Source organism: Mycteria americana, chromosome 12 (genome assembly GCF_035582795.1).
Source record: "Mycteria americana isolate JAX WOST 10 ecotype Jacksonville Zoo and Gardens chromosome 12, USCA_MyAme_1.0, whole genome shotgun sequence".
Taxonomy (NCBI): Eukaryota; Metazoa; Chordata; class Aves; order Ciconiiformes; family Ciconiidae; genus Mycteria; species Mycteria americana.
The window spans coordinates 20,113,373-20,135,636 of NC_134376.1; the positions used below are offsets into that span (position 1 = coordinate 20,113,373).

At 53.2% G+C, this 22,264-nt stretch overlaps 2 protein-coding genes across 4 annotated transcripts in view; one reads left to right on the forward strand and one right to left on the reverse strand.

The window, feature by feature from the left end:
- Positions 1–22,264, forward strand: part of ROGDI (rogdi atypical leucine zipper) — a 78,017-nt gene that overhangs the window by 50,963 nt on the left and 4,790 nt on the right. The gene's annotated exons all lie outside the window — the stretch shown is intronic.
- On the reverse strand, positions 713–9,134 carry LOC142415994 (galanin receptor 2b-like). Its single transcript, XM_075515014.1, has 3 exons — positions 8,982–9,134; positions 4,366–4,765; positions 713–2,039 (listed from the first exon to the last, which is right to left on the reverse strand). Exons 2-3 carry the CDS (start codon positions 4,737–4,739, stop codon positions 1,301–1,303), a joined length of 1,113 nt encoding a protein of 370 aa, XP_075371129.1. The 5' UTR covers positions 4,740–4,765; positions 8,982–9,134; the 3' UTR covers positions 713–1,300.

Consider the following 22,264-nt stretch of genomic DNA (forward strand, 5'->3'; position numbering starts at 1 on the left):
CCTGATGATCCTTATGGGTCCCTTCCACTTGAGATATTCTATGATTCTTTGATCTCCAGTGATTTAGCAATGGTAGGAAGGCACCCACTTGCATCTAATCAGCCCTGGTAAGGGAGATGAGAGTTTTCCTTCCTGAAGCTCCACAGGGTCAAGTGCATGCTTAGATCCTGAGATGAGATTCAGCATGCCCTGAAGAGCATCTGTACCACTATGGAGAGCGAGCCTCCTTGATCCTCTGTGCAAAGATTGTGCTATGCAGGCAAGAGGAACCATAACTGAACCAACTGCTTAACCCTGCCTCTGCCTATTAGCTCCTTGCCTGCCCATGGGATCTCTGAAGTGTGGTGGTCAGGTAAAGCTGCTTTTATGCACTGATGGTAGACTCCTAACTGTGGAGAGTGGTCATTTATCTTGGGAGAAAATTTCAGCTGTGCACTGACCTGCACAGAGACATGGCAACCATGTCAGTAAACACAGCTGTGGAGAAAGGAGTGGGGACACCAGGCAGGGTTTGGCTCTGCAGACTTTGCTTAGTGCTGGTTTTCATGGTGCACTGTGATTTACACCAGTTAGCAAAAAGGCCCCGTTGAGGTATGGGGTATCCCATTCTCACCCCAGATGACCACCGCAGGCCCCACTATTGCCTGGATGAGGGAAGTGCATTTATTTTCTCCGGGCCAGAAAGACATTTCTCTAGTTTGTACAGCAGCAACATCCCACACATGCAGAGAGCAAACAGCCCGCCCCACATCCCAAGGGAGGACCCAGTCACTGGGAGAGCAGCGCAGCCAGCACCAAAGCCATCAGTGCAACCATCCACGGGCTGTGCCAGCTGCATTCCACATCACTTTTGCTTGCCTGGCCCTGCCTGCACTGCCTGTATCCCTTGCCATTCCTGCTGTGGGAGCCAGTCTGGTCAGATGGGGCACTAGGAGGCAGAAGAGACTCTTTGACAACTAACCAATGTGTCCAGAGCAGTGGGGCCATGGAGCAGAGGAGGTGGAAGGATGAAACCAACAGAGGAGCTGGAGCTTTAGTCCTTGGAGACCAGGTGGATCAAGTGGATCGAGTGGATCAAGGTGGAGCAAGTCTGGGTCCATTCCTTCCCTTGCATGCAGCATGTTGTGAGGAGATGGCTCAGGAGAACAGTTGGTGCATGGAATGGGAAGGAACGACAAGGCCAGAAGCAGTGTATAGCAGTTTCTGGCTTGCCTTTCCAGCATCCTCTCTCACCCAGTCGGAAGGGGTGGCCTGAAGCTGGTGACACAGCCGAGCTGGCAGATGGTGTGGAGCTTGGCCACTAAGAAATATGAAGGGCCTTGGAGGAACTGGAGGGGACTGCCATGGAGACTGGGTTCAGCTCACATCTGTTATTCTCCTCGTGCATCTGGGACACTTCAGTGGAGCTTGCCTCAAATCCAGGCACAATGTTGGCAGCGTGCACCACATGCACCTTGTTGCGGTGCTTTTTCCTCAAGAGACAGCTGAAAACTTTTTTGAAGCCCTTGCGGAAGTGCTTGGAGACTAGGGCATAGACGATGGGGTTGAGGCAGGAGTTGGCATAGGCCATGCAGTGGGAAAGCAGGCGGAAGGCGTAAGTGGCCTGGTTGAAGGGGAAGTCTCCGTAGAGGTATCGGAGGATGACTACGTGGTAGGGCAGCCAGCAGAGGCAGAAAAGGATGGTTACAATGATGATCATCTTGGTTACCTTCCGCTTGGCCTTCTTGGACTCTGATATGTCCTCCAGGGGGTCCACTGCTGTCCACAGGTACTTGATGGTCCTGGTGTAGGAGAGGCTGATGACCAGCACTGGGATGACATAGCTGAAGGCAAATGTGCTGGTGTCCATGACCTTGCGTCTCCACTCCTCCCAGCCAGGCATGCAGATGTAGCTGGACTCCCATTCAATCAGGTCATAGTAGCTTAGGTAGGGCCCAGCAAAGACCGTGGAGAGGCCCCAGATCACAGCCATGGCAGCCGCTGCATTGTGGGGGGTCCGCAGCTCCCGGGATCGCAGCGGATAGCGAATGGCCAGGTACCTGGAGGGGAGAGCAAAGCAACCAGCACTGAGATTTCAGCTAAGCTCTGCCTGGCCACATAAGCTCCAGGGACAAGAGTTTCCTTCATTCTCCTGAAGGTCCCTGAGCAGTGGCCCGACATGTTATCTCACACCCTCTTTGAGATACTCTTGGGTAAAGCAGCTTTTATCTTTCTAGCAAGGATGCTTCTCCTCCCACAGGCTTAGGCTGGCTCACCCCTCTGTACATGGTGGGGTGGGTTATGCCCCTGAGCTAGGGCTAGAGAGAAGGTGCTCTGGAGACCATGCAGATATCCACTGCTTGGCAGAATTTATCCAGCAGAAAGAGGTCTGAACTGAGGATTCAAGACCTGGGGAAGCTTCACCGGGTGATGGGCACTGTGCAGGCTCCTGCCCACTGAGGGTGTATTTGCAGCCTTCTCCAGCTTTCGGATCAGCGTGGCAGGGGGGAGATTTGCTTACTGGAGCTGTGGTTGCCTCCACCTTGGTACCAAAGGGACCAGGTGGGGCCTTGCTTTTTGGTACTTTCTCAGGCCAGCCCAAAGCAGGCAGTGATGGTCTGTCTGCTCCCTCCAGCAACAGTGGCCAGATACGGTGTGAGGACCAGCTCTGCTCGCCCACCTCCAGGCAACACCATAGGCCAAAGAGGCAGATGTCAGCAAGGAGAGAAGGTGGCTTGGTGCTTGTGGGTAGGGGATGGAGAGGAGAGGAGCTGTCAGCACAGACAGGAGTGCAACTTCTCTAGCCTCAGCCTGCCAGCGTCCACAGAAGGATGCTCATTTGATGCACTGTAAGGCCAGCAGAGCAGGTAGATAAGACATGCAGTTGGTATGAAGGATCACATGTGTGACAAAACCCTTGTTGCTTGCCGATCCTATCATCCTGAAAGCTGCTGGCAGCTCTGTGAGAATCACTTCATGTCACGCTGAAATGCAGCCACCTCTTGGGTGGAGCACTGCACTACAGCACACAAGTGCCACCAGAAAGGGAGAGACCACAGGCACTAGCACCTTGCCAAAATGTCCTTTTTTTTGAGATACTGTCCCTCATTCTGAGCTGGCTGGAGAGGCAGACTGCACTCATGTGATGTACGTGCAGGGAAGCAAGAGGCTTAGACCATGAGAAATCTCGGGTCTTCCTCGTGACCACAGCCAAACTGTGTAACCATTGGAATCCCAGAGGACTGCGATATTTTTTCAGGGATTCCGTGTGACCCCCTCGCCCCAAGCAGGGGCTGCTGGCATCTCAGGGTGGGTGAATTGCTGAAGTGTTAGATCACTGTTCGAGTCCAGGTGCCTGTTTCTGCAGGTGGCACCTGGGAGCAGGACCAAGTGGAAGGCGGCTTGGAAGAGTAGCCCAACCACACTCTTTGCTGGGATTTAACCCATCCCAGATATTCCCTGGTACCGAAGCTTCCTTCTGCCCGCAGTGCTGTGAACTTCCTCATTGCAGAGGGCTGTTTGGCCCTATCTTGTCTTGGTACCTTGGAAGCAAACACAAGGAGCAAGACAGGCCAGGACGTGTTCCCTATGGCAGTCAAGGCTGGAGCTTACCCTGGTGGGAACCTCTTCCTCATCCTGGACCGTAAGTGTGGGCTCAGTCAGAAGTGGGGCAGCTGACACAGTCACCTTACAGAGCCTTTGGGAACAATGTAAGTGGCACCAATCAAGGCCAGAGTGTCCTGGGTGACCTCCCAAGAAAGGACTTGGCTCACAGTGTGTGTGCCTTTCTGCACAGGGTTCTGGAGGGCTGGGGGCGGTGGGGGAACAGGACTTGCTAGATGACAGGTTTTGTGCTGGACTGGCAGCCCCTGGGGAATGAGAGATGTGTTTGCTGCAGGACTGGGATCTCTCGGGTATTTATGTGGCTTCTCTTGTGGTGCCACTGTTTCTCTTCTCTTATGCTTCTCTGTTTACCTTGCTGCGTGCACATGATGCTTTTCTGAAATGGTGGCTTGGGGACAGCTATTACCCTCTGAGTGCCATCTCTAATACAGAGCTAGGCGACTCTCAGTGGGAGTCTCTGGCACAGCGGGGAGCTGAGCTTGGGTCTCAAGTGCTCTAACCACAAGGCAAGTCTTTCCTGCAGAAAGCACAGACAGGAGCAGCACCAGCTTTGCGCTTGAGAGATCTGAAAGTGCTGCTTGGAGGTTGTTAGGGCAAGGGAGACACAACTGGTCCCCAAACTGCCTTTGGCATGGATCAATACCACTGGGGTTTGAACCATCTGCCTAATGGTGGTGGGCCACGATCTTCCCATGCCCTCACTCAGACAAGCTTCTGAGACTGCCCTCCTTCCCCAGCCCAAGGGTGTCTTCAGACTGTTACCTGTCCACAGAGACAGCAGCCAGGGTAAAGCTGCTAGCATACATGGTGAGGTAGATGAAGAAGTGGACAGCCTTGCAGATGAAGGAGCCGAAGACCCAGCCCTCAAGGGAGTAGATGGTGGCCTGGAAAGGCACGCAGAAGACAATGAAGAAGAAGTCAGCCAGGCTGAGGTTGAGGATGAAGAGGTTGGTAGTGTTGTGGCCCATTTGCCTGTTGCGCAGCAGCACTGCCAGCACCAGGCTATTGCCCACTGTGCCCAGGAGGAAGATGAGGGAGAAGACCACAGGGACAATGACACTGGCAGGGCTGAACTGGTAACTGTTGGAGGAGTTCCAGTACCCAGCCAAGCTCGCGAAGTCCTCATGCTCTGTCATTCTGTGTTGTGGTGAGACGTTGGAGCCTGCGGCAACACAGGGAAAGATGTGAGAGACTGGAGAAACATTGCTTAGCCTGTTAGCTTGGCTGATGGGCCTGTTGGCTCACTGGAGACACACAGAGCCGCGTTTTCAGCTCTGTGACCCACATGCTTTTCAGCAGGTTCCCCTGGACACTTCTGGCCTGGAGGACAGGTAGGGTTAGGTTGGGAGTGCCCTGCTCCCCCATTCTGGCCCTGGAATGAATCCACAGCCCATGTTCAGGTGCTGCCTTGGACTGATGATGCTGGAGGTGAGGTCTGGGGAAGAGGAGAGAATGGCATCTGTCCCCAGCTTCCTCCTCTGTGTGAGAATGGAGTCAGGATCTCTGCCTCCCAGCTGGTTCAGCTGATGGCAGGAGGGGTGTGACGTTCCTTCCCAGCAATGGGGCTCCAGCCCCAAACCAACCAGCTGGGCAAGCCAAGTTGTTTGCTCCCCCAATACTGACATGCAGGGTTTTATCCTTACCCTGCTCCCAGCTCTTTTAGTACCTGCTCGTAGAATAAACCTCACATACTTAGGCACAGGGCTGGAAATGCTTTTGGCAGTGACAGCTACTACACAGCTCCATGTTGTGCTCAGGTGGGGACTTTCTGAGGAGGACAGCTCTGATGGGAACTACTCCTGCCTTGGCTTCAGTGACCCAGATACATATTCCCTTTCTGTGTCTCACAGGGCAGCTCTCCCTAGGACTTGGACTTTTTGTATCATTCCCCTGCCCCCAAAATAAGCATTTGAACTGAAAGCAGAAGGTGAGGTTGTGCGTGGAAACACTCGTTTCTCTGTCACAGCCATAGAAATCTGTCTGCGTGTTTTTGAGTTCTGGAGCTGGGGGAATATCACATACAGATACAGGCACAGCTTCCCTTGAATAAACACATGGTTTGGGTTCTTACCCCCTCTGCAGTATTTACCAGAGTGGTTACCAGAGTGTGTGGCCCCAAGGCTGGCTCACCATGAGTATGGAGATAGCAGAGTCTGCAAGAAACCACCTTCTAGCTTGTGCATTCCCTTTCAGGCTGGGGAATTAGCAAGGGCTCCCTGAGGAGCACTAGCAGTGCAAGTGCCTGAAGCAGAAGCACTGCAAGGGGCATGTGGGCATGGGTCCCTGGCTGCAAGTGTTCCCGGTAGCAGTGCAGATTTGGGGATGCCAGAAAGCTGCCTGGAATCACACCGAGCCCTGTTCAACATTACCACAGCTGTAACGAGACCATTCCCGTACAGTTGCAAGTATCCTCAGAGGCAAGTGCCAAAGGCTTACAAAGTCTAGGAAGCAGGATGTGATCTTTTGGTTGGCCTGTTGTGCACTGCCCAATAGTTGGTACAAGTCAAATACCCGACTTGGCATGGCAGCCTTTCCTCTGCCCAGGCAGCAGGAAGCTTATGCTACTACCTGGGAGCTGGACTCTGCTCTCTGGGACCCAAAAGGTCACTGCATCTCATTTGTGACGTGTGGATTGCTCCCATAGCACCTACCCATCCCGAAGCAGAGGGGATTTCACAAGGATGGCTTCAGTTGCTCTGAATGTGAATTTGTCTTGTGGCAGGTGCAGCACAGGAAGTTTATGTCTGGCTTAGACTTTTCTGTTTTATAGTGACCTTGAGCTCCATGAATGCTGCTTGTGTGTCAGAGGGATGATCTTTCCTCTGCAAAGCTGGGATTGCCAGTACTGAAGTGCATGCTGCTTATTTTTGCTAGCTCTGCCTCGGTGTCTGAACAAAGTAAATTCAAATGGCAGTGTCAGCTCTCAGTACAGGCAAAAGTCCCCCTGCAGCCACTTGAAGAAGAGATTACCCCATGCAGTATGGGTGTATGGGAAACAGGGGAGCTTACACTGGCCCTGGCAGGAGTGGGAGAGATTGGATGGGAGCCTGCTAGAGGGTCTGGTGCCAGAGTCTGTTTGAGGACCTTGGTCATACTGCCTAACTCCTCTGGGACCAGGAAGCTTCCCTGTATGCAGGGGAGAGTAACTCAGGCTGCCACTGGTTTTATTCTTACCTCTAGTTGATTGCGCTGGCTTAGGCTGTGCTCAGGATTATACCCCATGCAAGGCTGTGGCACTGAGATCCTTCTTCCATGGGGCCGAGAAAGGTATTAGCAAAGCTGGAGAAGAGCTGACAGCTCAGCCAGAAATCAACTTCATCTTATCATCCACCCAGACAGTGCCTGTGTTGCCTGGTAGAGTCTCTGGCTGCTTCACCCTGCATCTCCCCCATCCTTCTCATTGCCAAGCATCCTTTCTTTGCTCTCTCTTGTAAGGCAGATGAGCTGCTAGTTAGCCCTCCTCAAAGGCTGCTCTAAAGAGAATAAAAAGACAGGGAATACCTGTGCGCACCCCCCCTGAAAATCAAGGAAGGCAACCCTGCAAACTTCCCCCTCACTGGTGTGACCTGCAGTGAAATCACTTTGGAGTACTGGCATGTCACATAGCCTGGTTGCGGTCCGAATTTGACATCGCTTGATGGGCACATGAGCAGCTCATGCTTTACTTGGAAAAACTGTTTCTGGCTGTCACGGAGCCACTGCTGTTGTCATTTACCACTCAGCTCCAAGCTTATTTCTTGAGCCTGTAGGAACATGAATTCAGGGAGCTTGGTGAGTTCTTTTCAGGGACAGCCAGTGGCCAGGAGCAAAGTGCCAGGAAGGATGTGGTGGCAGGCCGGTAACTGTACCCTTGCCACAGCTTTGAGGTTCTCCCTGCTTGCCCATGGCTCATGACCCATCTACATGAAGTCAAAGTAGTGCTTAAGTTCTCTTTACAGATGGGAGTTGAGACACAGCGAGCATGAAGAGGTGGCTTTGTAACCGGTTGGATCAGGGAACTCACTGATGCAGCAGAGAAGCAAATCTTTATCTCCACTGGATTAGCTCTGATCCACCCCTCCATGCACAGTCCTGCCTGCAGACAGGACAGCGATAGAACAGGCACAGACTGAAAGCAGGGTCTCTTAAGTGACATATACAAAATGTGACACTGATGCTGGGGCACTGAGGCTCTCACAGAGTCATTCAGAGCATCTCTCACAGAGTGGGGTGTTTCCCAGTCCCTATTTAGCATCTTCTCAGGAAGTTGCCACTCGCCCCCATGGCTCTGTGGTCCCTTGGAAGCATTTTGCAACCATTTCACACCCTACCATTTTGTGAATGAGTTTATGACAATGTTCCTGAATTTCACTTGGTTCTGAATAGCCTTGACTAGCAGTGCGAATGACAGCTGCTCTGAGCAGAGGGAAAATGGAGCGCATGGGCAACAGGGTTCCTCTCCCACATCTGCTACTCAGGGTTAGCAGGGGCAAAGGCAATGTGATGGAGGAGGTAGTATTCCCAGGAATGAGAAGCCAATCAGTAGCAAAGTTGGGACTCAAGAGATCTGATTTTTCTAATGAGGGTTCAGTGAAGGACTGGCAGGGAGAATGGTTCCCAGTACCCATCTGGTGGGTGTAATGAAAGGACCAACACAGAGCCTTGGTGGGGCCAGGGATGCCTGCGAGCCAGCATAGCTAGCTCCTGTGTCAAGGGAAGGCCAAGAAGGGCAGGAGGAGGCAGGGTAAGGGGACAGACACAACAGTGCTGGGGGGGGCGACTGGCCTGGCCAGACAGGAGCAGGGAGAGGAGAGGGGAGACAGAGCAGGTGGTTTGAACTCCCTGTTTCAGTGGGCTTGGGAGCCAGCTCCCCCAGGCTCATTATGCTGCTGCGATTGCTGTAGAGTGCCTCCACTTCCCCATTTGCGCAGCAAAGCTGCAGTCAGGCACCTCATTCGCTCTGCCGGGGGGACAAGGCAGAGCCCCCTTTGCTTGGCCAGCTCGGGGACTCAGCCTGGGAGCCACCGCTGCCCTCCAGCACCCTGCCAGGCATCCCACCCTGCCTGTGCCCAGCCTGGTCACAGCCCCCTCCCTGGCACCGGGCAGGGTCGGGCAGCCCGAGCGCTGCCCCGTCCTGCAGCAGGCACGGCTGCCGGCGCCCCCGTTGGGGCCGCCCGTCCCCCGGAGCCGCTCCCCTCGCCGCCCTCCCCTGCCCATCCCTGCCCACCCCTGCCCTGCCCGCGAGAGGCAGCGGCTCAGCCTGGCGCAGGGTCTGCCGGCCCCTGCCCCGCCGGTCCCTGCCCCGCCGGTCCCCAGCGCCCTGCGCCGCTCCCAGCCTCTCTGCCCGCGATGGGGCACCGGCCGGACCCAGCGCTCCGCCCGCGCCGGCGGGACCCTACCTGGCCCCGGCCCGCGCCGCCGCTCGCCTCGCTGAGGGCAGCTGCCCGCTGCCGGTGCTGCTGCCGGTACCGCTTCTGTTCCCGCTGCCAGGGCCACTGCCCGGTGCCGCTTCGGCTGCCTGTGCCGCTCGGGCAGAGCCCGCTGCCGGCGGCGGCTCCGCCCCTGCCCAGCGCATCCCTCGACACGCGCACACTTTATGCATGCACACGCTCCCGGACACGCGCGCGTGTACAGACACACTCCAGCACACCCATGTGTGAACACTTGCGCCCCGCAACACACGCCCCCCCCGCAGAACACACTCAGCACTCACACCACATGCACGCCCCCCCCCCAAAGCACACACTTACAAAACCCACCAGCAAGCACAAGCCTCTTGAACGCTGACACTGAGCACAACCTGACGCACGCCTCCCCTTGCACACACAACCCCCCGACACACGTACTTACATCCACACGCACATCCCCCAGCACCAGCCGCCACTCCCTGGTCCCAGGCGGGCACCGGGGAAGGCTCCAGGGGCTGCCAGGGGCCAGAGGGGCGGCCGGAGCCCCCCCAGCAGCTCCCCCCGGGGGGGGTCTTGAGCACTAGGCAGAGGCTGGATGGCCCTGAAGGTACCCTGGGAGGCACCAGATCCTCGGGGACACACATACACATATTTCAGGCCACCGGGGCACAGCAGCAAGCCACAGGGTCATGGCAGGGCTGCCCCCAGCCCCAGCCCATCTCCCGGGGGGCACCTGGGCACCCTCATGACTATTCCTCTTCCCTCCCTGCTCCCTGTGGCCGCTGTGGTGTGCTGGGGGCCACTGCAGCACCCAGAGCAATGGTGCTACGGGGAAGGGGGGCGCGGGGGTCTGTGCAGCATGAGGTATGACAGGAGACCCCTGCCCTGGCCCCAGGGGAGGTACAATGGAGGTCTGTACTCATCCAGCCAAGCTCTTTTGCCTGCAGTAAGCCGCAGACAAAGCAGCAGGCTGAGGTGGAGCAGGAGGCTGAGGTGCCTGTGCTGCCAGAAGTCGTAGAAGCATGGCTGGTAAGGGGGCAAGCCCATGCCAACCCTGCCCCAGCTGGCAGGGTCTCACCAGCAAGAGGCGTCCACACAGCACCTGGCCAAGGCCAGGGCTGTGTGCCTGTGCAGGGTGGAGGCAGAGGGACATTGTGCAGTCCCACACAGAGCCCCCATCCTGGAGTCATTGCTGGTGGTCCAGGACCCAAGACGTGTCTCTGCTCTCTGTTGTACCACAGGAGAGGGATGTGCCGGTGAGGAGATGCAGCGTCACTTTCTGGCTGCAGCAACCGTCCCCTCGGGTCCCCTGCACCCCAGGGCCTGTGCCTGGGCTCCTGTGATGGGTGGGATGGGCTGGATGCCTGCTCCAGCTGGGCTGCTGGTGGCCAGCTGTGGGCTTTGCAGATGGGAATTGATGGGGGTGGGTTTTCCTGGTGCTGTCTCCCAGGACCCTCTGCCTGCTCTCTGCCTGCCTGCAGCTGGCTGTCAGCTTGGTGCCAGGTGCTGCGGTGCTCCATGGCTCACAGCACAACCCTGAGCTCGTCTACTGCATGCGGCTGTGGGTGTTACTGGTGCAGCGCTATGCCTGCCTGGCATGCCAACTGGGACAGACCCTGACCTTGGTCAGTGAGGTGCTGCTGCCCTCCTGACAGAGGTCCCTGATGAACCCTGAAGTCTCTGCAGGACGGTCTCCCTGAGCCTGCAGGGTGAACTCTAAATAAAACGTCCTTTGTTCCCAGCTCCGTGCTGCCAGGCATGTTTGGTAGGGCCCAGGGGCAGGGGCTTGCCGCATGTGCTGGCCACCATGGCCCCTTAGGACCAGGCCTGGCTTCATCTCCTGGGCACCCTGCGCTGCTGGTGTGCCTGCCCTGAGCCCTGTCCCAGTCTTTTGCCTGCTCTCTCTCCTGCCCCCTCACTGTCTGGGCTCTCAGCCTCTGCAGGGAGGCACCTTTCCCTGGCGCCTGTGCAGGGTGGCAGGGGTGGCAGGGTGCCATTGCCCTGACATAGTAGGTACGAGGGTGGTGATCCCCAGGACACAGCTGTGGAGTTCCTGGAGCGTGTGCTCCAGAGTAGCACCAGGGCTTGGTCCAGTTCCCTGCTCTTCTTCTTCTCCATTCCGCTGTCCTGCTCCCCATCCTTATGTTTCTTTCTCCATCTCACTGTCTCCCTGTCCCTCTCTTTCCTGCTCCTTGTCCCTCTTTTTCTCTCTATTTCTGTTTGGCTCCCCATCCTTATCCTCAGCAGACCAGATCAGCAACATGTAACACAGGCTCTGTATGTGTAACCAAAAGTACAGTATGTCTATGTATTGTGTGGGTCACACTATGTATTTATAATGCCTTGTATTTTAAGAGCTTTAAGACACCAAGGTATTCTTGTAAGTGGATGACAGTCATGCAGCCAGAGCTACAGGAGAGAAAGAGAGAGGGAGGGAGAGCATCTGAATTGTAAATTCTCTGAGTGGCACCAAAAGCAGGAGCTGCAGTAAGTCCCAGGCCCCTGGGACTGTGTCCCCATCTTCTGTGTCCCAGTCCCTCCCTGGCCCATTCTGCAGCCCCCACGCCTCCAGATCCTTGCCCTCCTCTCCGTCTGTCCCTGCCTCATCTATTGTGCTGTTCTTTGCCCCTCCATCTCTCTTTGCCTATCCATCCATCTGCCTGGCTCCCTGTCCCTCTGTCTGGCTTCCCAACCCTCTCTTTCCCTCTCTGTAATTTTTTCCACTTCCTTGTACCACTGTTCTTCTCTCTATTCTGCATTCTGCTCCCATTCCCTCTCTTTCTCTATCCCTCAGTCCTGGGTCCCTGTTGCTCTCTCTGTCCTTCTCTCCATCCCTAGCTTTTCTTGCTCCATCTCTCTGTCTTGCTCCCCATCACTGTTTTTTGCTTTCCTCATCCCTCTGACCTGCTCCCTGTCCCTCCTTTTTTCTCTCTGTCCCTCTGTTCTGCTCCTCATCTGCTCCTGTATCTGCTCCTCGGCCACACCTCGAATACTGTGTTCAGTTTTGGGCCCCTCACTACAAGAGAGACAGTGAGGGGTTGGAGCATGTCCAGAGAAGGGCAACGAAGCTGGTGAAGGGTCTGGAGCATAAATTTTATGAGGAGCGGCTGAGGGAGCTGGGATTGTTTAGCCTGGAGAAAAGGAGGCTGAGGGGAGACCTTATCGCTCTCTACAACTACCTGAAAGGAGGGTGTAGAGAGGTGGGGGTCAGTCTCTTCTCCCAGGTAACAAGTGATAGGACAAGAGGAAATGGCCTCAAGTTGCACCAGGGGAGGTTTAGACTGGATATTAGGAAATTTTACTTCACTGAAAGGGTTATCAAGCATTGGAACAGGCTGCCCAGGGAAGTGGTTGATTCACCATCCCTGGAGGTATTTAAAAGCCGTTTGAATGAGGTGCTTAGGGACATGGTGTAGTGGTGGTCTTGGTAGTGTTAGGTTTACGGTTGGACTCGATGATCTTAAAGGTCTTTTCCAACATATACGATTCTGTGATTCTGTGATCCCTCTATTTCTGTCTCTATCCCTGTGCTGTTCCCTGTCCTTTCTTTCTCTAATCCTCTGTTGTTCTCCCTGTCCCTCTATTTCTCTCTCTCTCCCAGTGTCCTGCTCCTTGTCTCTTTTTCTCTGTATCCCATTTTCTGGCATTCTGTCCCTCAACTTTTTTGTTTAACACTCTGTCCTTCTTTTTCCTTCTCTTGCCCTCTGTCCTGCTGCCCATCACTGTTTTTTCTTTTTCCATCTCTCTGTCCTGGTACTGTCACTCTGTCCACCTTCGTGTCCCTATTTTTTCTCTATCTCCCTGCCCAGCTCCTTGTCCTGTCATCCTGTCTATAATATCTCTGCCCAGCTGGCTGTCCCTTTTTCCTCCTCTTGCTCTGTCCTGCTCCCCGTAGTTTTTTTTCTTCCTCCATCTCTGTCCTGCAGCCAAATGCTGTTTTCTCTTTGTCCTGATCAGCATTCCTTTTTTCCAGTGTCTTGTCCTGATCGTTGTTTTATCTACTTTTCTGTCTGTATGTCCCATTCCCTGTCCCTTTTTCTATCACTCTGTCCTTCTGCCTGTCCCTCTCTTTCTTGCTCTATTCCTCTGTCCTGTTCCCCATCAGTATTTTTTCATCTCTCTGTTGTGCTCCTTGTCCCTCTTTCTCTCAGTCCTGCTCCCCATCCATATCTTTTCTTTCTCCATCTGTCCTGAAGCCCATCACTATTTTTTTGCTTCTTCATCTCTCTGTCCTGCTCCCCATCACAGTTCTTTCTTTCTCCATCTGTCTTGCTCTGTCCCTTATTTTCCTCTGTCACTCTGCCCTTCTTTCTGCATCCCTGTCCTGCTCCCTGTCCCTTTTTCTTATTCTACCCCAGTGTCCTGCTCCATGCGCCTCTTTCCCTTTCTGTTCCTTTGTCGTTCTCCCTCTCCTATTTTATTGCCTATTCCTCTGTCCTGCTCTGTGTCCCTTTTTTGTCACTGTTCTTCCTGCCCTTTTTCTCTCTGCCTCTCCCCTCTGCTCCCTGTCTTTCTCTATCCCTGTCATTCTCCTTGTCTCTCTCCCTCTGTCCTGCTCCCCATCCCTATTTTGTCATGCTCCATCTGTCCTCTGCCCACTATTTTTTTCTCCATCTCTGTCCTGCTTCCTGTCCCTCTCTCTCTCTCTCTTATCCCAGTGTGCTGCTGCATGTCCCTCACTTTTTCTTGCTATCCCTCTGTCCTGCTCCCTGTCCCTGTTTCTTCTTTCTCCATTTGTGTCCTGCTCCCTCTCCCTTTTTTCTGTGTGACTCTGTCCTGCTCCCTGTCCCTATTTCTTCTTCCTCCATCTCTGTCCTGCAGGCCATGGCTTTTTTTTATTTCTCCATCCCTTTGTCCTGATCTGCATCCCTCTCTTTTTTTCCCCTCTCTCCCTTTGACTTGTTCCCTGTACTTATTCTTCTGTCCCTGTCTGCATTTCCCACTTTCTGTCCCAGTCTTTCTCTCTCCATCCCTCTGTCCTTCTTCCTGTTGTTCTTTCTCTGTCTCTATCCCTCTGTCCTGTACACTGTCACTATTTTATCTTTCTATATCCCCTGTCCTTCTTCCCATTCATGTTTTCCCCTCTGTCCCTCTGTCCTGTGCTCCATCTCTCTGTTCTCCTCCCTGCCCCTGTCTTTTTCTGTCAGTCCCTCTGTCCTGGTCCCTGTCCCTCTCTTTCCCTCAGTCTTTCTGTCCTGCTCCCTCTGCTTTTTTTCCCCTCTGTCACTGTGTCCTGCTCCCAGTGCTACTGATTTTCAATTCTCCCTATATCCCTGTCCAACTGGCTGTCCCCATTTTCTTCTGTTCTTCTGTCCTGCTCCCCATCCCTATTTTTCCTTCCTCCATGTCTGTCCTGCAGCCCATCACTGCTTTTATCTTCTCCATCTCTTTATCTTGATTTGCATCCCTCCCTTTTCTCAGTCCCTGCCCTTCTTTTTCTCTGTCTGTATGTCCTGCTCTCTCCCTCTTTCTCTATCCCTCCTTCCTTCTTCCTCTCCTTCTTCTCTCTATCCCTCTGTCCTTCTCCCCATCAGTATTTTTTTCTGCATCATTCTGTCCTGCTGTCTTTCTCTGTTAATCCCCCTGTCCTTCTTTTTTGCTATCTGTCCTGTTGCCTATCGCCGTTTTTCTTTCTGCATCCCACTGCCCTGCTTCCCATTCATCTTACTTGCCTGATCCCTGTCTTCTGCTCCCCATCAGTAGTTTTTTCTCTAGCTCTCTGCCCTGCTCCCTGTCCCACTCTTTTTCTCCCTATCCCTCTGTCCTCCTTCCTGTTCCTTTTTTCTTTCTCCATCTCTCTGTCCCTTTCTGCCATTCCACTTCCCTGTACCTTTTTCTCTGTATTCTTGTGTGCTGCTCCCTGTTCCTCTGTGTCTCTACCCCACTGTCCTGCTCCCCATCCCTCTCTTTGCCTATCTCTCTGTCCTCCTCCCTATCCCAGTTTTTTTCTTTCCCTATCTGTCCTCCTGCTCCCTGTCCCTCTTTTCCATGTATATTTTTGTCCTGCTCCATACCTCTTTTTTTCTCTGTCTTGCTGCCTGTCCCATTGTTTCTTGCTATATTCCTCTGTCCAGCTGGCTGTCCCTTTTTTCCTCTTTGTCCTGCTCCCCAGCCCTATTATTTATTCTGTCGTCGCTGCCCTGCAACCCATCCCTGCAGAAGCCGACCATTCCTCACCGGCCTGATGAATGCTGCTCCAGTAATGGGTGTCCCAGGGGAAGGGGGAGCGTACAGGCACAGAGCCCTAGAGCAGATTCAGTCCTGTGACCTATGTGCATTGAAAAATAAGTGATTGCTCTTTTCTTTGTACTTGTGGCTGTGCCTGCAGTCCCTTTGCACTTGGTCAGCAGCTGTCATAGTGTCCAGGGGAGCAGGTTACATATTAGGGGGGTGGGTGTCAGGTGATGGCCCCATGTTGCTGATGGGCTGCAGCTGTGGGCCAGGGCTGGAGGAGCCCCAGGTGTGGCCAGGGAGAGTGATGGTAGGGACCCCTTTTCACCTCTGTGAAAGGGGACTGGTGCAGCGGGGCCAGTCTGGGACGGTGGAGCTGTCGCCGAGCATTGCCTGGGCCTGTGGAAAAGGTGAACGGGGCCGGGCACGCCCTGGACCGTGAAAGCTCCGGCACCGTGGCACTAAACGGTGGGAGCGGGGCAGTGTCGGGACGGGTCCCAGGGAGATACATCCCGGGGCCGGGGGCCGCCTGCCGGGCGTGCGGGACTGCCCGGGCGGCGCGGGCACACCGGGGACTCTGGGTTCGGCGGGAGGCTGCGCGAACTGCGGGTCCCAGGGAAAGGCTCGGGGGAGCGGCGGTGGCGGTCGGGGCCGTGCTACGGGTGCCAGAAGGCTGCGACGCGACAGACCCGAAGCGAGACGGCTGCGGGACCGCGCTCGGGACTCCCACGTCAGGCGGGGGCAGTGCCGAGGGGTACGGCGTCCCCGCAGGGCCACGCCGCGGACGACGCTGGAGTATGCCGGGAGCTGTAGTCTTCCGGCGCCGGGCTTGCGGTCGGCCATATTTGTCCCGGCGCATGCGGGGCTGCGTAGCCGTTCCTACAGGCGCGGTCCCCGCCGCATGCTGGGAGTTGCAGTTTCCCGCCAGCTCCGTGGCGTTTTCTGCGGGGCTCATGCCTGCGGCAACGCGGTACTGCAGCGCACCGAAGGCGCATGCGCAGTGGCACAGCCTCGCCAGGCGAGTGAGAGGCAGCACTGCGGTCGCCTGCCGCACGTGCGCGGTGAGCTCGCCGCTCTGGCTGCTGTCGCCCCGAGCGAAAGCCGTTCCTGCCGGTCAGGGCTGCGCATGCGCGGTGGCGCGCTCTCGCTCACTGCTGCCGCTTGGTGACCAAAACTCGGTGTTGCAAGTTGGGTGCCGCGCATGCGCGCCGCAGCGTCTCGGCAAAGAAACGGCGCTACTGCAGTGGCCGGGGAGGGCATGCGCGGTGGCCCTGGATCGCTCACTGCTGCCACCCAGGGGCCGCGAATCGCTACCGCAGTTCCATGCTGCTGGTGGGGGAGAGGGGGATACTGGCCGGCCCTGGGCAGGAGCTGCTGTGGCTGAAGTTCAACAGACCAGAAAAAGGTAAAGCAGCCGGAGCATGAAATGAAGGGGATCCAGGCAGAAACTGCCTCCAACTGCAGACAAGAGACGGCCTGTCTCTCCAGGTGAGGAAGGATCCCTCTTAGGAGTTCTCATCAGACTAGATCACCAATATCCACCGCAGGCTCTGTATACATACCCAAAAGTACGATACGGCCTTATAGTGTGTGTGCATGAAGGAAGCTATGTATCTAGGAAGCCTCATATTGAAGACACCAATGTATTCTCTTGGGTGGTTTACAGTCAAGCGGCCAGAGCTACAGAAGAGGAAAGGGGAGAGAAAGAGACCAGAGGAAAAAAGTGTCTGAACTGTAAAACTCTTCTGGCAGTGCCGAAAACGGGAGCTGTGGTAAGTCCCAGGCCCTTGGGGTTGTGTCGCCCTCTTCTTCATCCCAGTCTCTCCCTGCCCCCCACTCCCTTTCCCCTCATTGCTGTAATTTTTTTTTGTTTCCCTGCACCTCTCCTCTCTGTTGTTGTGTCCTGCTCCTTTTCCCTCTAGTTCTCCAAGTCCATCTCTTTCTCTGTCATTCTACCTGTCCCTTTCCTTTTATCACTGTCCCTCTGTCCTGCTCCCTGTCCCGCTTTTTGTTCTTCCTTCGTCTTTGCCATATATTCTGTTGCTATTTTTTTCTTTCTCCATCTCTCTCTTTCTGGCTCCCTGTCCCTATTTTTTAACTCCTCCCTCCTGCTCATGCTGCCCCAGGCCCTTGCTGCCGCCCTCACAGCTGCCTGGGGGCACGGCGGGGCCCTGCTCTGCTTGCTGCCCACCTGCACCCAGCGCCTTCTCCCCAGTGCTGCTCCCAAGCCCTTCAGCACCACTGCCGGGGCAGCCCATGAGCTGCACAGGGTCCCTCCCTGCTGTCCCAGTGACTCTGGATTGCAGCCCTGCCCTCGCACATAGGGACTGGTCCCCCTAGTTTTATATGAGGTAGGAACTTGAGGGTGCCCTTGTCTCGTCCCACTCGGTGGGTTGCGAGAGGAGTGAATCTTTTCGATTCCCCGACTGTTTGAGTACCGACAAAAGCCGATCTCTGCTCGGCAGAGCCGCGTGGTTGGCAGAGTCACGACAATGACCCAGAGGAACAGTCTGGCCAGCAACTTTATTAACTGGCGAATTCCACAAACGGACAAACTTCACGACCTGACGAGTTTAACGAATGAACAAAGGCGATTTGGCAATGGAGCTATTTTCCGGGCTTCCCGATCCCATACTTGCATATATATATTGGAAAAGCAGAGGAAAAGAGAAGAGAAGCAAGAAAAGGAAAGAAGAAGAGAGGAGAAAAGAGAAAGAAAAAGTAAGTATCACCACCCTTGGATCCCGCGATGACGATGACAGACGTGGCTATCCTCCAGTGGTGGGCGTGCGCGCGCTTCCCCGGGGGGGGGCAAGCCTTTTATTGGCTAATCCCCGCCTCCAGGTACGCCCCTTCAGGACTTACATGGTTCTTGTTCTAGAAAGTTCTCAATCTTCTGCGCAGGCGCTGGGGGAGGGGGGTGGTCGTGAGGGGTCTCTGGGGCGGTTGCAAGCCCCTTCCTCAGATAAACTCTGTGTGACCGCTGGCCATACATGGTCAGGTTTGGCAGAACCTGGAACCGCGCATCCTCCAACGCGCTCTCCACATCCCGCTCTTGCTCTCCCCCACCCCATGCTCGCCAATCTGCTGTCGCCATGCAAATAGCGCCTCAAGTCGCCACAATGTTTGAGACATTAACTCTTTCAGTCTCTCACAGCCCTCCACCACTGGGTCCAGATCAGTGATAAAGTTACCTTTGTGTTTGTATTGCAGATCGCTATTCGTGACTAATGACAGTGGGGTTGCCAACTTTCCATTCCTCCAGAATACATCTAGCACGCAATATAGTTTAACTTCCTGTTGTTATTACGACAACAGAAGCACCTGGTGCATCTGGCATGCCTGGATCTTGCCTCTTCAGGGTCTTGGCCTCTCTTCTGAACAGCTTCCTACCCCTGACAGAGGGAAATCTATGTAGTCGCTCCAAGATCACAGAAGAAGCCAAGGAAAAGCTAAGGCTTGGGGTCCATAAATTTGCTGATGCCATTTGCAATGAAAATGCCTAACAAGTAATACACAGTAAGACTAAGTAAGAACATTGCAGCTTTGAGTGAATGATTTTGCATCAGATCACGAGTGACATTAAAAAATGCCCTTTTTATGGTAAGCTTCTAAAAAATATTCAACATCCTGCTAGGCAGGAAGAGTTCCCTTTCAAAGAGATATTTTTGAGTTTACCCTCAAAGACTGTGGACTGAGATCTTTCCACTCAGCTCAGTGGCAGTTGCTAGGAAAAACGCATTGCCTGCCTGAAAGGTGAATGCCAGTCTCCTCACCATTAAGGGGACCAGCCAGTACAGTCATGCAGCCCATCTGCTAGCCATAATATTCTAGTGGGGACAGACCAGAAATATTTCATGTGGTAATATATGCAGGAAATATAGCGCTGAATGACATACTTGTTGTGAGCCAGACATTTGATTAGCATTCATTGTTTTTGGCTTATGCTTGGTAAAAAAAACCAGTGCACTTCAGCAATGGGCTTGAAGGCATGACAGTTTTCCCTTCTTGCTGCTGATGGCTGCCACCTGCTCTGTGCATGACCTGATGCTCCATAATCCTTTGCCTTATGTTGCCTGACTAATCTGGTGGCCTTCTACGATGGAGTGACTGCATCAGTGGACAAGGGAAGAACAACTGATGTCATCTACCTGGACTTCTGTAAGGCCTTTGATACAGTCCCCCACCGCATTCTTGTCTCTAAATTGGAGAGAGATGGATTTGATAGATGGACTATTAGATGGATAAGGAATTGGCTGGATGGCCTAATCCAAAGAGTTGCAGTCAACAGATCTGTGTCCAAATGGAGATCAGTAGCAAGTGTTGTCCCTCAGGGGTCTGTATTGGGACCACTCTGGGTCAATATCTTCATTAATGACATAGGCAGTGGGATTGAGTGCACCCACAGCAAGTTTGTGGATGACACCAAGATGAACGGTGCAGTTGATATGCTAGAGGGAAGGGATGCCATCCAGAGGGACCTTGTTTGGCTTGAGAAGTGGGCCCATATGAACCTCGTGAAGTTCAACAGGCCAAGTGCAAGGTCCTGCACGTGGGTCAGGGCAATCCCCAATATCTGTAAAGACTGGGGAATGAATGGATTGAGAGCAGCCCTGTGGAGAAGGAATTTGGGATACTGGTGGATGAAAAATCGGACAAGAGATGACAACATGCGCTTGCAGCCCAGAAAGTAAATTGTATCCTGTGCTGTATCAAAAGAACTGTGGCCAGCAGGTCAAGGGAGGTGATTCTCCCCCTCTACTCTGCTCTCGTGAGACCCCACCTGGAGTACTGTGTCCACCTCTGGGGGTCCTAGCGCAAGAAAGACATGGACCTGTTAGAGAAGGTCCAGAGAAGGGCCATGAAAATGATCCAAGGGCTGGAAGAACCTCTCCCATGATGAAAGGCTGAGAGAGTTGGGGTTATTCAGCCTGGAGAAGAGAAGGCTCCAGGGAGACCTTGCAGCTTTTCAGTACATAATGGTGGAGAGAGACTTCTTACCAGGGCTTGTACTGATAGGGCAAGGGGTAATGGTTTTAAACTGACAGAGGGTGGATCCAGATTAGATATAAGGAAGAAATTATTTACTGTGAGGGTGGTGAGACACTGGAACAGGTTGCCCAGTGAAGTTGTGGATGCCCTATATTGGAAGCGTTCAAGGTCAGGTTGGACGGATCAACCTGATCTAGTGGAAGATGTCCTTGCGCATGGCAGGGGGGTTGGAAGTAGATGATCTTTGAAGGTCCTTTCCAACCCAACCCATTCTGTGATTCTATGATTTAGAGAGTGTGAGGAGGTGTCTTAGATGCCACCATTCACTGTCTCGACAGCTACAACACAAGATTGTTGCCAACCTCCACTCCCCTGCCAACCTCCATTCCCCAGTTTTATTGCTGAGCGCAATGTCATATGGTATGGAATATCCCTTTGGTCATTTGGTTCAGCTGTTCCAGCTATGTCCCCTCCCAACTAATTGTGTACTGTTATGGATTTATGCATGCCGGCCACCATGACAGGGTCTGACCCTAGGATCCTGCTGATTATGCAAAGTCTCACTGTAGGTTTCCAATTCCTCTTTTATTAGTTCTCAGGTTACACCTTGAGCTGGGTGCCTCTGGAGAGGGGACCCCTACCTGGTCCCTCTCTGGAGGGGGGATCGTGCCCGGGGAGCGTACCAGGGGGATCACACTCCCCAGTTATACCCGTACCACTCATCAGCCGATCCCCAAGTCCAATCACTTAATTCTGGTCAGTGGTGTCTTGATTTCTTATTGATTTTCTTTGTCACTGGGCTGGCCTTCTTCCGAAGTTACCTCATTCTCTTGGAATTGTTTCCTTGGTCCTTACCTTCTTCATTCTGCTTGCATCTGCCGGATTCAGCTAGTTCTGTGTTAGCAGCATTAATTTTATCAAAAAGTACTCTTGGTCAGCTCTCACGGCCTAAGGCTTCAACTAATTTAGCCCCTAGTGTTAAAGCTACTAATGCTAAACAAGACTATTCAGAGAGAAGAATACAGTTAAATCAAATTTCTTCTATAACACTAATATAACTGGCTATACTAATTTCTCATAATCTTTTTTTTTTTTCAGACCTGTTTTTTTTTTTTTTTTTTTTTCAGGCCAGCTCCCCCGAGTTTATATACTGAGCATGATGTCATATGGTATGGAATAGCCCTTTGGCCAGTTTGGATCAACTATCTTGGCCGTGCTCCCTCCCAGCTTCTTGTGCACCTGGCAGAGCATGGGAAGCTGAAAAGTCCTTGACTAGTGCAAACATTAGTTAGCAACAACTAAAACATCAGTGTGCTATTAGCACTATTCTCATCCTCAATCCAAAACACAGCACTATGCCAGCTACTAGGAAGAAAATTAACTCTATCCCAGCTGAAGGCAGGACATATAAATGCAGTAATGCATTCATATAGACAGGACCCAGTAAGAAGTGGCACAGTAAGGAATGGGATTTTTGCCAAACTTGACAAAGACACACTGCACAAATGAAAGCCCTTCTATTTGAAAGAGCAGAGGCAGCTTTAATAGCGGGGGGTGGAGAAAGCTTTAAGAGGTTCTGTAGCATTCTCAGTACTTTCCCCTGGAGCAACCTAAATGAAATCAAGGTGCAGTCTTCCTGGTTTCTACCCCTTATTTCCAGACACTGAAAAAACAACCAAAGAATACAACCCCCTCCAGACTGCACACACACGTTAATATGTTTTACAAAAAACCCTGCATTAACCCTGACTTTAAATCTGTCCTCTCCGGTTTCTAATTAACTTTCTCAGTACCTCTTCTACCTAACATTTGATGATTCATACATGCACTGCAATGTGCCAAATGAGCTGGCTCAGTGTAGTGGTATGCAACTCAATGCACTGCCACATCTGTATGACAATTTCCAGGTTTGTTGTTTTGTTGTGTGTTCATTTAGGAGAGGAACTGGTTTTATTTTCTTTGAAATTTTGAAAGTATGGCTAAGTCAGGTTTTAAAAGACTATTTGAAAATGCTGTAGTAAAGGCAATTCATACCCTGTTCAACTCTGCAGATACCTAAAATTGCTGTTTAATTAAAATGTAAGATGGCTAAGATTTTTGAAACTAAGTTA

Bases quoted from the DNA above. Each gene is read 5' to 3' on its own strand.
- LOC142415994 (XM_075515014.1), bottom strand. From the start codon at position 4,739: ATGACAGAGCATGAGGACTTCGCGAGCTTGGCTGGGTACTGGAACTCC. The intron at 2,040-4,365 runs GTAACAGTCTGA...TCTCCCCTCCAG, and splicing joins GCTGCTGTCTCTGTGGACAG to GTACCTGGCCATTCGCTATC.